General features: G+C 45.8%; 1 protein-coding gene across 1 annotated transcript; it reads right to left on the bottom strand.

Moving 5' to 3' along the window:
- Positions 1 to 1,567: 1,567 nt before the first annotated feature.
- PSMD3 (proteasome 26S subunit, non-ATPase 3) lies at positions 1,568 to 12,370 on the bottom strand. The gene is made up of 12 exons (XM_083408684.1): positions 12,076 to 12,370; positions 9,637 to 9,827; positions 9,084 to 9,221; positions 8,487 to 8,623; positions 8,189 to 8,379; positions 6,610 to 6,713; positions 6,341 to 6,455; positions 5,087 to 5,206; positions 4,485 to 4,588; positions 3,344 to 3,499; positions 3,045 to 3,095; positions 1,568 to 2,081 (listed from the first exon to the last, which is right to left on the bottom strand). Exons 1-12 carry the CDS (start codon positions 12,254 to 12,256, stop codon positions 2,004 to 2,006), a joined length of 1,566 nt encoding a protein of 521 aa, XP_083264810.1. The 5' UTR covers positions 12,257 to 12,370; the 3' UTR covers positions 1,568 to 2,003.
- Positions 12,371 to 14,118: the final 1,748 nt, after the last annotated feature.

Below are 14,118 nucleotides of genomic sequence, written 5' to 3' on the forward strand. Positions count from 1 at the left end.
AACACTGGTGCCATTTTTTTTTAAAGTCCTTTTGTGGATGGCAGGTCTTAAAGAAAGAAAACTTAAAGAGGAGGAAGATTACAGCCACTTGCTTTTTTTCCTATAGAAAATCAATTCATGGTGGAAAGAATGCAAATACCAGTGCTACACGGTAGAATATAACACTTTGCATGTAGATGGTCCTCGTTCAATAATAATAATAATAATAATAATAATAATAATAATAATAATAATTTATTATTTATACCCCGCCCATCTGGCTGGGTTTCCCCAGCCACTCTGGGCGGCTTCCAAAAGAATATTAAAATACTGTCAAAGGCAGCAAGGCTGAGAAAGATGCCTCTTTGCCTGCCTGATATCGCTGAACTGCTGCCAGTTGCAGAAGTGAAGGCCTAAATAGATGGACCAGAGACCCGATTCTGATTAAAGCAGCTTCTTAAATCCAAAGAGGATACTGCCAAATTTTAAAAGGAAAGTTTTCCCCCTTGGTGTTCATTATTCAGTGAGTGTTCTGGGATTATCAATAAAAGTGCATTCCATACACGTAATAAATGACAAGTAAAATGTGTTGGGAATACTAACACAATAAATTCGGACAAATTGGACAAATTATTTTTTTTATGTGTTACATTTTTAGATAGCCCTAAGAGTTTGTGGCCAAAGTCACAGGCAAGCCACAGATAGAGTACCCTTCATTGCTATTACTTAGCAGCATGTAGGTCTGAGGTTTCAACACTGGAAATAGGTTTCTGGCTCTATTTAGGATTAATTAGTAAGCCCGTGTGCAGGGTTAGGCAAGGGGAGCATGGCTTGCTTTTGTGCCTTTTAACAAATGAATCAATATTAGCAGTTGTAGCTGTCACAAATGAGCATCATCAGTTAACAAATGCTGCTTTATTCGAAGAGTAGGTTGGTTGAAAATAATAGTTTTGGCCTCTGCAGACATGTGTAGTCAGTGCAAGTACAACTTAGGGACATCTTCAACAGCCATGATCCAAGGCTTCCAAGCACATCAAGGGGTTGATGATATTCTTGGAACTTTCACCAAAGGCTGCCAAGGATATTTAGCAGGCATGGGATAAAAGGGCAGTTCGTTTTATGGGTTAGTAACTGGTTAAAGAGCAGGAAATGGAAGGTACTAGTAAAAGGATAGTTCTCACAAGGAGGAAGTTACAGATCCTCAGGAAAACCTATTTGTATTAGGGCCAGTTCATAACTGGTATTAGGACAAATGTTCAAAACTTATCTGAAGGAAAAGGTGAGCAATCAGGCGGCCAAATTTCCAGATGCCATATTATTCCAGATGGTGAAAATGGGCTGTGTTGTCCCATTTGTTTCAAATTTTAACTTTTCATGTATTTCATTTTTTCCGTTGTTGTTTGTTCCTTTTTTTTTTTTTTTTTTTGGTCTTTCACCAATTTCTAATGACGCCAGTATTCTGCTGTCGGTAACTTCAGAGTTCTCAAATTTCCAGGCCATCGTCTACTAAGCAGAGAAAGCAAGAGCTCCCACCTTTCTAAAGACCCCGAGACTGCTGCACTGAACATCAACCTGGACAAAAGGCACATTCCATTTCCCCCAAACTTTTATTTAAAAGCCCTAAACAAAGTTTGACAAAAATCTCCAACTGCAGTTGCTCTGCCCAGCTAGAGCTGAAGAGGTGTTTCACAGTGCCCCCAGATTTGTCTCCCCCACCCCCATTCGTCCACCTAAAAACCGGTAAGGACAACTGTGAATTCATTTAGGCCCTTGCGGGTACATCCATGACTGAAAACCACAAAGTGGCCTTTAGTTTAGAGGGAGGCGCACCCCTTTAATCTGGGGTGCTGCTTCCTCCACCACAAGCAGCAAGAGGGTTTTGGTTTTTCCCCCTCTGCACCACCCCCAAACATGCAGAATATAGAAAGAAAGGCAAGTTCTGGGTTTCAGCCAGTAGACAATGGTTTGTATTGGGCAAGAAACAAAAAAACGAAAAAATATATATGCAGCCATCCCCCAGAGCATCAAGGAAAACCGTCGTCGTCGTCCTCTGCCATTTCCTTGGCGAATTCTAGATCCTGCTGCTCCCGCTCCCGGCGCTCCTGCAAAGCAAAAGGGAACCGTGTGAACGGGGAGCTCTGCAGGTTGAGATGAAAAAGCACTTCCCTAAAAGGAGAGCTAAAAGACGGCATCTCATACAACCTCACGAACAAGAGGACAGATTATTTTCTAGAGAACATGTCACATTGCTCTTCTTTAAAGTTCCTATGGGTAAATATGTATTATAGCGGAACTATATCTTTAAACTGAATGAGAACTATGCTTCTGGGGATATTTACTCTGAATGAATGAGGTCGTAAAAGGTGCACACTTTTATGTTGCTGGCTACTATTTTGGCCACACTGAAACAACAAGAAGCACTCTTCCTGTGGCTTGCCCGACACTTTTATAGTTACTTAGAGCATCAAAATGTTGAAAACGCACCCACAATGGAACAAGGGAGGCTGTGGGGTCACAGAGGCTAGTCTGCCTCACCCCCCCCCCCCGAGACATGCCTCTCTGCGCATTTGGTTTGTTTAAAAGGGGTCCTAAACAAGTAAATCAGCATACAAAACTAATGTTTCAGATTTTGTACAAGCAAGGACAAACCCAAAGTATTTACAAAACCAAGGAAATATAAACCCAAGAAAGGAAGGAGGCAAGTGTGCCTGAATCTGCTGCAAGAAAAACTTCAAATAGCTATAAGATGTGTTAACCCCTACCAATAACAACTTTCATTTTTAAAAAAATCTCGCCTTTGATTATGAAAATATATTTGAAAGCAAGCGGGCGGTATCTGCGTCAATCACAGAAAGCTGCTGAAGTATTTCAGCAGGGCTTCAGTGTCCTTGCCCCTTCTCTGTCTAGTGAAACTATGATAAATCGCACAGAAGAGCAAACACGATGGATTAAATGGTGCAAATGTGCTTGATTTACATAGTTTATATAGGTCACATAATCCAGCTTTCTTGGCACAGAATTTTAATCCCTTTAGTGCAATGTACACATGGCTTGGGGATCCTCACCTCTGCAGACTCCAGGTCCTTGTTATAAGACTTCGGTGGGAACCTCATAGCCTAGAAACAGCGGGAGGGAATAAGAAAAGGCAGGCAATTATGAATTGGGAGGCAGGCCTCACAGTGACTTTCAATGGCAGAAGTACAAACAATGCAAACAACGGGCTTGTTTCTGAGTAAACATGCTTAGGACCACGCTGCAAGAGTTCCAACAGCAGGACTGAAGTCCCACTTTTTTATCCAGTGCAAATGCAGGGAGGTCCAGGAATGCCCGCTGTAAGATAACTGCTGCACACTTGCTCCATTACCTTGACAGACATATTGTGGATGTCGAGGCAGAAGGAGATACGCTGGTGGAAGGCCAGCTGGGGCTCCCGTGTGGAGTAGATGTCAGTCATCTCCTTGGACTGGACGTAGCCCTTCTCATGGTTGATGCTGGCTTCAATCACGCCATCCCGAATGGCCTGGGGAAAAGGCAGCACATCGTCAGTTGCCTTCCAATGACAACATCCGCAAGAGCCAAGACAACTCTTCCATTCTATGATTCTGCTTTCTCCAGCTCCAGAGGCTACAACCCGAACCAATGGATTCAAGTTACAAGAAAGGAGATTCCGGCTAAAGAACTTTCTGGTGGTAAGAAGCTGTTTGACAGTGGAAAGGGGTGTACTCTCTTTCCTTGGAGGCCTTTAAGCAGAGGTTGGATGGCCATCTGTCATGGATGATTTAGTTGAGATTCCTGCATTGCAGGGGGCAGGACTAGATGACCCTCAGCAGGGTTCCTTCCAACTCTACAATTCTATGATTCTAGACTAAGATTTTAATCCAGCTTTGGGAAACAGGCAAGTCTTCCAAAAGGCCACACCCTCACATTCCAGCTGGGTTATGGTGGGTCTTTCTGGGGAAAAGCATTCACCACCACACACTCACAACTGCTTCCTATTTTATTAGTTTACATGAACAGGGCTGACTAAGAAACTAAACACGCAGCAATAACCTCTGAATCCTTTGGAACTTTGAGGGAATTAATAGTCTGCTACTGAGGCTGGTATCGAACTGCCTCACCCAGTTGCTCATTGTGTAGACTGTGGGCAGAGACATAAGAGGGCTAATGGTAAACAGGACAGAATGAGGAGGAGAAACAGGCGTGAGCCTTTACCTGACACAGTCTGTATTGCCAAAAGGTCCCTCACATATTTCCTGCGCGCACATTTAGAGCTTGTATATTCTATGCCGGGAAATCAGAGCTTAGAGTTATCTGGATTATGGTGGCCCAACCCCTGGTATTTTTCAGTAACTTGTGAGATACTGAAGGATGAACCCCTAATTCTTGGCAGATACATCATGGCATTTGTTTTAGGACCCAGAGGTGGTCAGAGCTTTAACCAAGTGAGAGGGTAAGTAGGGATTCCTATTCAACTCAGTAACCAAGGCAACGCTGCAGGCACTCACCTTGGCAACAATGAATTCAGCATCCTCTGGGCTGTCCAGCTGCAACTTCTGGGCGATGTCAGCCAAGGAGATGCGCGAGTACGAAAGGCTGATCATGCGGACACCTACACAAGAGGCAGAAAGGCAACCTTTAAAAAGTGCAAATGGGGTGAACACACTTAAGGGGCGTCCACCAGGTATCTGCCATCTTTTCCCTCTGGCTCAAGGGGCTGCTTCTGCAGGAGCAGGGACCTGCCTGCCACCCGCACACCCCAAAGGAAGGTGATACATTCAGTAGCAACCCAGAAGTTTATAGCGAAGACAGATCAAGCTCAGTGACAGAGCACCTGCTTTTGCAGGAATAAAGTCCCAGGTTCAAAGCTCAAGAGTCTCCAGGTAGGGCTGGGAGAGAACGCTGCCCAAAATCCTGCAGAGCTACTGCCAGTTAAGTGTAGACAATGTGGAGCTAGCTGGACCAGTGGTCTGACTCAGAAGAAGGCAGCCTCCCATGTTTGTGGATGCGCGGTAGAGTTGGGATTTCAAACACCGTTCCAAACCCAATCCCCCATGTTGTCATGAGGTGTGATATCATATCATGACTCGAGGATTTGGTGGTCGCTCACCTGTCTTAATCACATTGTGTCTCAGCCGGATGATGAGGGTGTATGTCCCATCGGCCTGGAACTTATCACTAAACTGATCAAGGACTTGGTTGAACTTGGCCAGGTTCCCAGTCCGAACGGCTGCAAGGAAAGAAGAGAGATTCAAGAAAGGCGAAACACAGTGTACATATGTATGGTCTGCATGCACACACATACATGTGGGGTGTGCATGTACGTGTGTAAGTAACTGCAGCCTAGGAATTCTAACTCCCTCTCCTGCACTCCAGTAAATTTATCCCCTTGCTGAGGCCTTGGATTACTGTGCAGTGTGTCTAAGGGCTACACCACAAAACTGAGTACAGAGTACAAGGGGTATGTGTTGCAAAGTCAAACAAACCATCACCCTGACTTTTTAAGTGCTTGTGGGTGGGCACTGCCGTGCGCACACTGTCCCCACCAGTTTTGCATGGCTGGTGGTGTTTGAAGGATGGGAAGTGGGCCATTGCTCTGTGCCCACAAGGGCCTCCCTCTGCTAAAAAAATGCACTGTATTATGCATACCTTATGTGCAAAAGAAAACAAGAACATTTAGTGCAACACCTTTCAAATCAAAGAGGTTACTGATTCTAAGAGCATGACAGGGTTGATTTGGGAATTAAATGAGGAGGGGGAGAACCATGTACACCCCCCTTGAGCTCCTTGGGGAAAAGGTGGAATATAAATGCAAGAAATAAATATTAATGGACTGTCTAGTAAGAGATGCTGAAATCACTTAAAATGGAGGGGGGGGGGGAAGAGAATTGCATTGTTACTAAAGGTAAAGGTAAAGGTACCCCTGCCTGTACGGGCCAGTCTTGACAGACTCTAGGGTTGTGCGCCCATCTCACTCAAGAGGCCGGGGGCCAGCGCTGTCCAGAGACACTTCCGGGTCATGTGGCCAGCGTGACATTGCTGCTCTGGCGAGCCAGAGCCGCACACGGAAACGCTGTTTACCTTCCCACTAGTAAGCGGTCCCTATTTATCTACTTGCACCCGAGAGTGCTTTCGAACTGCTAGGTTGGCAGGCACTGGGACTGAACAACAGGAGCGCACCCCGCCGCGGGGATTCAAACCGCCGACCTTTCGATCGGCAAGCCCTAGGTGCTGAGGCTTTAACCCACAGCGCCACCCGCATTGTTACTAAAGAGTGTTTATTCCACATTCTAGGGTTTTTTGTTGGGATTCCAGTGCTGCAGTACCGTTGGGCTGCTTCGTCTTCACCAGCTGCGCCACTTACCCTGCGTCAAGAGAAAGTACGGCATGAGAGATCTCTTCAGAGACGGCTGCCGAAACTGCAGTCTATCTGGGATCTCACCTAATAGCAGCTCCACCACTATCAGCAGCTTATGGACCTAGGGCACAGATGCAAGAGATGTGGTTTTGTCCTGCTGTCTCAACCACAAAGCAAGACTTGGGACTGCAGAGAGCTCTGTGTACAAGCAGCAGACGCACTCCCTTTTCATCGCTACTCCACAGCGCCACCTGGAGGTGCTAGTCTCCACTCACCGTCTGTTTGAAGCCAACAGCTGTGTGTTGTGGCGCTTTCCGCAGGGCGTTTGTCATGGTTCTCCGAGCTTCAGAATATTCCAACTGGATGGCCTTGATGCGTCCTGGAAATAGGATAGGAGATCAGCACTAGAATGGCTTGCCAGAGATATAACAAGATAAAGCTGCCTCCAAAGAACACCTCCCCCCAGGGTTGATTTTGCACTGCACAGGAATCTGTGGAGTGGGGAACGGGATAGGAGGTTCCTTAAGAAAGGCTTATTTTCTACAGTCACTCTTGGGCACTGTGCCACCTATGCCGATCCTGCCCATCTTTATTCTCCATGTGGTTTGTGGCCAGCAGGGACCTTTGCTTTGCAAAAACAGCACTCGGTTAATGTACTGGCAAATCTGGGCTACCCTAGCCAAGTCTGGCCCAAAGTTCTTTGTTGTCCCAGGTGAATCAAAGTTTTGTTACCCTCTCCACCTTGTGTCTCACTGAATACTGAGCAGCGTAACAATAGCAGATGAAAATAGTGATCTGTTTTCTCATTTACATTTTTAATGTCCATCACTTTGTTACTTCTTCCCTTTTGCAAGTATACTATGCCTTAGACAGCCGATGGAGAGTTGAAGATTCTCAGCTGCATTCCCTGGAGTGCAGCAAATATAAAACCCAGCTGATGAGTGACTATGCTGCCTCTACGGGCCTCCCGCAGAAGTGCAGGTAACAGCTTCCTGTCTCTGGGCAATGCATGTGCCAGGAGCCCCTGCACATGTATTTAAGGCTGAATTTTCAGTATTTGTTTCACCACATTATGCTTTTAAAACTGTAATTTGCTTCGAGTTCCCCATTTGGAAGAAAAGCAGCATGTGTGAAAATAAATGAATAAATAGCTTTTGTAGAAAATCACTAACACAAAGCACAGCAGGCAGGGAGAAATTGCTCCGCCCTGCCCTGAAGCCTTGAGCAGCTGGTAAAATGAACATGTTAAAGCTTTTTCTCCATTGTCAGAATCTTAATCCAACCAATCTTGGCATCATAGACTTGTAGAGTTGGAAGGGACAACCCCAGTACAACCCCTGGGATGCAGGAATCATTTGTCCAATGTATGGCTCAAACCCACAACCCTGAGATTAAAAGACTTAAACTACAGGTTGCTTGATAGGTTCACATATGAACCTGGATGTCAGTGCCAACAACAGACAAGTGTCAAATGTGTTATCTGGTTTTGAAATTGGCATCATCATAACCTTAGCTCCCTCACCTGCCCAAAGCAAGTTTCTAGCAGTTAAGGCTAAAGAAATCACTTGTGTAACTGTTGAAGAATCTCAGAAATCAGAGGGACAATGGGGATTTCATGTTCTGCACAGAAAACCTGTGTCTTCCTCTTGCCAACAGAACAAAATAAATTATGGGAAAGGCTAGCATGCCTAAGCTTTTCAAGGGATTGGCTATTTCAGTTTTTGTGTTTGGGAGGGAGGGTGGCGGGGAGAGATATGATGATATAATACCAGTTACGCAGGTGCCTATTTTGAGCTCCATGTTTGACCCCAGGCCACCCAGGATCTCAAAAAGTGGTGAAGTGCCGACTCTCACCTGTGTAGTAGAGGTACCTGGCCCACTCATTGTTGTTTGCCTGCTCAGGGAACACCGATTTGGAAACCAGCTTTTCTGCCTGGTCATAGAGGTCGTAGTGAAGGTAGTTCCTCAGCAGCAGATTCAGGAGGGTAGCCTGGCCATCTGCATCATGGCGAAGTGTCGCTGTCCTTAAGCGGGCATGAAGGAAGCTTTGAAAGACGGAATGGAGAGAGGCTGTGTCAGAAGAACACTTGGGGTAAGAATATTAGGGAGGAGGAAAGAAGGAGGTCAGAAAATTGCAGCATCAAAAGCTTACCTCCTCACCACATCCAGCTTGTTCAAGAACTCATAGATGCGAGCGTGGTAGTAGTAACACTTGGCCACCACCAAATCAAGGGCTCGGCGGTTCTGAGGACTTATTTTTTGCATCAGATCGTCTGAAACTTTCTGGGCCTGGATGGAGAGAGAATTCATGTGGTGGGCTTGCAAGGCTGCATAGATGAGTTCCTCACAGTGACACTTAGGGCTCCAGGGCAACATTTGCTTGTTTAAAAACCTAGGTTTTGAAACAAGGTCTGCAAGAAGCACCCCTTATGCCCCTCATGGAAATTCTTGGTGGAAGCAAAGCAGGCTGCCATAAATTACTGGGTCAGAATTGGCCTAGCAGAGCCCTTGCTCATCTCCAAACAGAGTTCACCCAAGTCTATACCAAGACTTGGTGTTCTAAGTTAAGATTTTGTGTTTGAACCTACAGCTTTTAAGAGTCAAGCTGGGTTTGGGTTGAGAGGAAAGTGATGAAGGATAGTGTCTAATTTTGCTCGCTTATTTCTCTGCCCTCCCTCTAGATCCAAACACTGGCAGTTCTTTGCTTTCCACTGGGGAATGAGGCACACAAGAGCAGGTGGTGCATTACCTCTTGGTAGCGCTTGCTATTCATCAGATAGATGACCAGGAGTAGCTGGAGATATGCTTCTACCTCTGGCAGAAGAGGAGTAGAGGCTGCCTTTCCTGTGCGGGGCCGGAACTGTAGATCAGCTTCCGTGTCCATAAGCTATAAAGTGTGACATAGAGACAAAGAGAGAGGTGATCAGAGCAGTGAGAAGGTGTCATCCCACTCCACCTTCTGATTCTCACATAATGCTACATATTAATGCCTAAGAAGACCAGATGTTGCCCACTTATTGCAACTGAATGGCTAGTAAATCTTGTCACAGGCAACACTGAGCAGCAAACCAAAATGATGCTAGCGCTCCACAGAGCAATGTTGAATTGGGCCCCAAAGAATCATTTGAAGGATGCCAAAGTGGGAGATCTCCAAAACATGCACCAAACCTCAGTAAAAAAGGTAAAGGTAAAGGGACCCCTGACCACGAGGTCCAGTCGCGGACGACTCTGGGGTTGCAGTGCTCATCTCGCTTTATTGGTAAGAGTACCCAAACCTCCTGTGAACCTGCTTTTTGACTTGCCTCCTCCAGGAAGCCAATGAGGAAGTCCCGCACAGCACTGTTAGATGTGAAAAAGCCATTGATAGCTTTCTGGAGCACATTGGGGTTGAGGCGTCGGGAAGTGGAGGGCAATGCTCTCAGGGCACGCAGGACGTAGCGTGGCTCCTTCCCAGATACGGCTTTCTCCAGCTGCTTCACATGTTCCTTAATGTCTGCAATGGTCAACAAACAGCACCGTTAGATGAATAGGCTACGCTATATGGTGTGGTGGTCAATTCCTACCAACGGTTACAGCAACTGAACATTTGACCAAAAACCTCAAAACGAAAGAGAGCTGAAACCACAAAACCCAAGAACACACCTAGAGTTGTATCAGGCAACCTACGGACTCTAAAACAAGGGTCTCAGCACCTCTAAACAGCAAGTTAACTCAGATTCCCAAAGTAGTTATGGCCACTTTGGGAGTTACAGAGAAGTAAACATGTCATTTGGTTGAAGTAGTATGTCACTGAAAAACAGTGCTTTAGAGACCCACTGGATTACCATGGTAAAACCATTCTTAAGGCTGTGCATTCAAGAGCACTTCCTGAAGTCAAATGAGTAATATCCCTCATTTGGGATAACTTTAGCCAATCCCTGTTGTACTCACAGGGCAGATAAACAATGTATCACTTTCCTACCATTTATGTGTAAACTGGATTCCAATCCACACTGGCTCTCATGTATGGTGCTGCAAGCAATTTTGTGCCCACTGCATACATCCAATGAAGACTTGCCACCATAACCCATAGCTCCTGCAGCAAGGAGTGGGCTGGTGGAAGATGCAACTGTACTTTTGATCTTAAAGCAGAGGCTCCTCTGCAGTGAACTGCTCTGGATGCCCAGGATGCACCCCTGTGGTCATCTGATTGTCCCGCTTTCTCAGTTCTGACCCACTTCTGCCTCTCTTCCTCTGCAAAACCACTCTCCTCCATCTTTTAAAATCGTAGGTATATTCACAGTATCCATTTGAGTGTATGTAGTGTTGGAGTGTTCCCAAGTATGAAAGCTTGCTTTAAAAACTTAACACTTTTTGGACGGCCGCAACAATATAGAAACCAGCCCATCTTTGTGCTACAGAGGTCAGAGTGCAATCCTATACATGTCTGTTCAGAAGAAAGCTCCACTGAGTTCAATGAGACTTTCTCTCAGGTTACTATGTATAGGACTGCAGCCTCAATCAATATGTCACTGGCATGAAATCAGTATCTAGTTCACAAAAACGCTGCTGAGTGGTTCAGTCATGCTCACTTTCTTCCAGCAGGCAGGTCCACTCACCAGCCTACTCTCTCCACACTTTGCTGTAACCTAAATAATTTTTATTGCACATTTATTAAAGAAAAACAAAACAAAAAAACACAAACAAAAAAGGGGAAAAGCAAAGCAAACAGAAAATTGTCAGCTCACATTCACAGTGCAACAAGCAATACAACCATCTTAATATACACATACAGATCACAATATGCCACCCAAATAGGTATCCAAATGAAGCTGTTTATAGAAAATGAATTCAAATGTTAACAACGGCTTTTTTATTTTCAATGTGTTGTCAGGGAGATTCATAACAACCAAACAACAGAAGATCTAAAACAGAGTAAGCCCAGGCATACACATACAATGACAGAAAATTAAAAGCAGCAAACAAAGCCTCTCTGCAATGAACTTTCAATAAACACATGTAAATTAGTATGCAAGATGAGCACAGGCAAGTCTTTTTCGAGAAGGATTTCCAGTGTTATATTACAGGGTCAATTTCTGCTAACCCAACATAACCGGAAGATGGAAACTGGAGCAGCACATCACCTGTTGTTGATGGCAATGAACTTTGTGTGTGTTCAATCTCTTCATTCAAGAAGTACACAATTGATGACTGTACATGTTTACTTGGATGCAAATTGCAGAGCAGGAAGCAGACGAGTGAAAACTTCTGAAGTAAACTACGTATATAAAAACCACTACCTTGCCCAAAATCCCGCTATGGTGATATTAGGATTGCAGGATCTTCTGCGCATTTACACACATTTTTAAACACCTGCTGACACGCTGCCCTCCCTAAGCTACACAGGTGGCCAAGGTGTTTGTACACGGGGATGCTGCGCGTTATTTCTGCCTAAATCCCCCCACGCCCCCCCCCAACCCTTGCACCGCGCTCCAAGTCTCCCCTTCTACGGGACACCCTGCTATTTTAGGTGGGCGTTGCTGCAGCTTAGCCCCGCCCCTCCAGCCGGGCGGTGGATGGATACCTCTCCACCTTTCTCCAGGTACACAACGCGGCCGGCCAATAGCCGCTCGGCACTCCACTGGCCACGCCCTCATCGAACCCACAAAGGGGGGGGGGTTTGCTGCCGCCGCCTCGAGGCGTTCTAGCCACGCCCCTCCCCGCGCCCCCCGTCTCCTGCTCCCCCCTCCCCCCCACCTCACCTTCGAGCGTGACGGCGTCGAGCTCGCGCTGCGACTTCTCCCCCGAGGCGGGCTCGGCCGGGGCCGCCTCCTCGTGCATCTCAACGTCGGCGAGCGGCGGGGGAGGCTGAGGGGGCTCCGCGGGCGGCGGCTTGGCCTTCTCCGACCCGGCGCGGCGCCGAGAGCCGCCTTCCTGCTTCATGGCTTCACCTTCCACACACACACACCGGCTACGGCCGTGACTGAGCAACTATCGCGGAGGACGACGGGAAAAGCCGAGCAGGCTCGACGAGCCGATCGCCGAACGCGGACGAATGGATTGATTCCTCGCTCCCTGTCCCCACCCCCGTCTCCATGGTAGGGAACCATAGAGAGAGAAAGGCGGGCTGCGACGCCACGCTTCGGCTTCCGGGTTGCGCCTCTTCCTTTTTTTCCTTTCCCCTGCCGAGAGGGAAGCGCCTCAAAGCGGGTGGAGGGACGGAGGGGGCAGTCCGGCAGCCAGGCAAGCAAGCGGGAGGGGCGGTGGAAAGGGCCTTCGAACTGAAACAGTAATACATTTTTAAATTACTGATTTAAGTTATATACCGCCCTTTATTAAAAGATCCCAGGGCGGTTTACAATATTCCTAACGGGTGTGTGGAAATAAGAACCAGAAGAATCTTTATTTGCATCAGCCACTAGCCATGGCAATAAAGTAAAATAAAATGTACTGAAGATAGAGGTAAAAACTTAAAATATAGAAAATACGTTTTGGTGGTTTACAGCAATAATCAAATAATAGATCTTTTTCCAAACTGCCTCCGCTAAAAACCTTGCAGTGAGAGAGAGAGAATATGAAAACCTTCCTTTGTGGGGCAAATAATAACAAGCCCCAAAACAATGGATTCATTAACGTTGAAATCCTATGCATACTTGCTCCTTTGTAAGTAACAGGATTGCAGCCTCGCATTGCAGCATTTTAAATATTTTTTTAAAAAAATTAATCGTTCTACATTTTAAAAAAACATTGTTTTACAAAAGGGTGCTGAATGTCGTGCTGCATACGTAATTGTGCATGGCTTTTTATATATATATATAAAAAGAACCGTTTATTCAGGGAGGAGTTGAGGATCCTCCCTGCATCAGAAGGCATGGAGAGCAAAGGTGGCAGCAGTAACTCGGGAATCTGCCAGCAAACTTCCCGGCCTTGCATTTGCAGCTGGGCCACTCAGCGTGCTTCTCTTCTTTTCCTTTCCCTGGTCTTTGGGTTGGGGACTACATTTCTCCCTCAGCAGGCTAAGATCAGTGCTGAAGCAGGGCCAAGTATAGTATCCAACTCGGGAGAAGGATGCTTTTGAAATACTGTATGAACTCTTACAGCTAAGCAGATGTAATAGCTCGTCTCTTAAACTGCAGGCCATAAATATTCTGTCTTTTGCTCCTCAGTCAAAATAGGAAACCAATGAAGTAAGTAGGTATAATAGGACAGAAACAGTAGACTTGCTCAATTAATTCATTTAAAACAGAGCCAGTCTATTTTATTGTAAATACAGAATTGCTCCCATTCTCCTGCTGTCATGTGCTTTCTTCATGATGAACCAAACACATACTCATCTGTCTCCCATCTTTTCTGTAACCTCCACCTGTCAGCTTTGTTCTACACCCCTCTACAGCTTGTAAAATTATTGTAATACTATCCTCTGTTGTCTGCTATTAGTATTTATTAAAGTTGCATAAGAACATCAATAACCCACCCCTGCATTATACAAAAACCCTTCCTATCTAAAATAACCACCCCAATAAATAACATTAAAAACTATCAGCAGCAGGAATATGTTATTTGTATGGAAGGACACATACAGGAGTAGGAAATCATTAAGCTACCCAGGTCCCAAGCTGTTTGAGGATTTAAAGGTAAAGACCAGCATCTTGATTTGAGCCACGGACATGAACCAATGCTGATCAAATAGGACCAGTCACATGATCTGCCTGGTGCATCATAGAAGGTTTGAAATGCAGTGATGGGTACATTTCCATTGTACCAACACTAGAGGGTGCTCAAGGAAATTATTAATACAGTCACAG

This window comes from Podarcis tiliguerta, assembly GCF_965153285.1.
Source record: "Podarcis tiliguerta genome assembly, chromosome: 13".
NCBI lineage: Eukaryota > Metazoa > Chordata > Lepidosauria > Squamata > Lacertidae > Podarcis > Podarcis tiliguerta.

What these genes read in the sequence shown, in the direction of transcription:
- PSMD3 (XM_083408684.1), bottom strand. Translation starts at nt 12,256, where the DNA reads ATGAAGCAGGAAGGCGGCTCTCGGCGCCGCGCCGGGTCGGAGAAGGCC. An exon ending in GTACTTTCTCTTGACGCAGG is followed by an intron (nt 5,207 to 6,340) that starts GTAAGTGGCGCA and finishes CTTTCCTTGCAG; the next exon opens with CCGTTCGGACTGGGAACCTG. An exon ending in AGGACCTGGAGTCTGCAGAG is followed by an intron (nt 2,082 to 3,044) that starts GTGAGGATCCCC and finishes TTTGCTTTGCAG; the next exon opens with GAGCGCCGGGAGCGGGAGCA.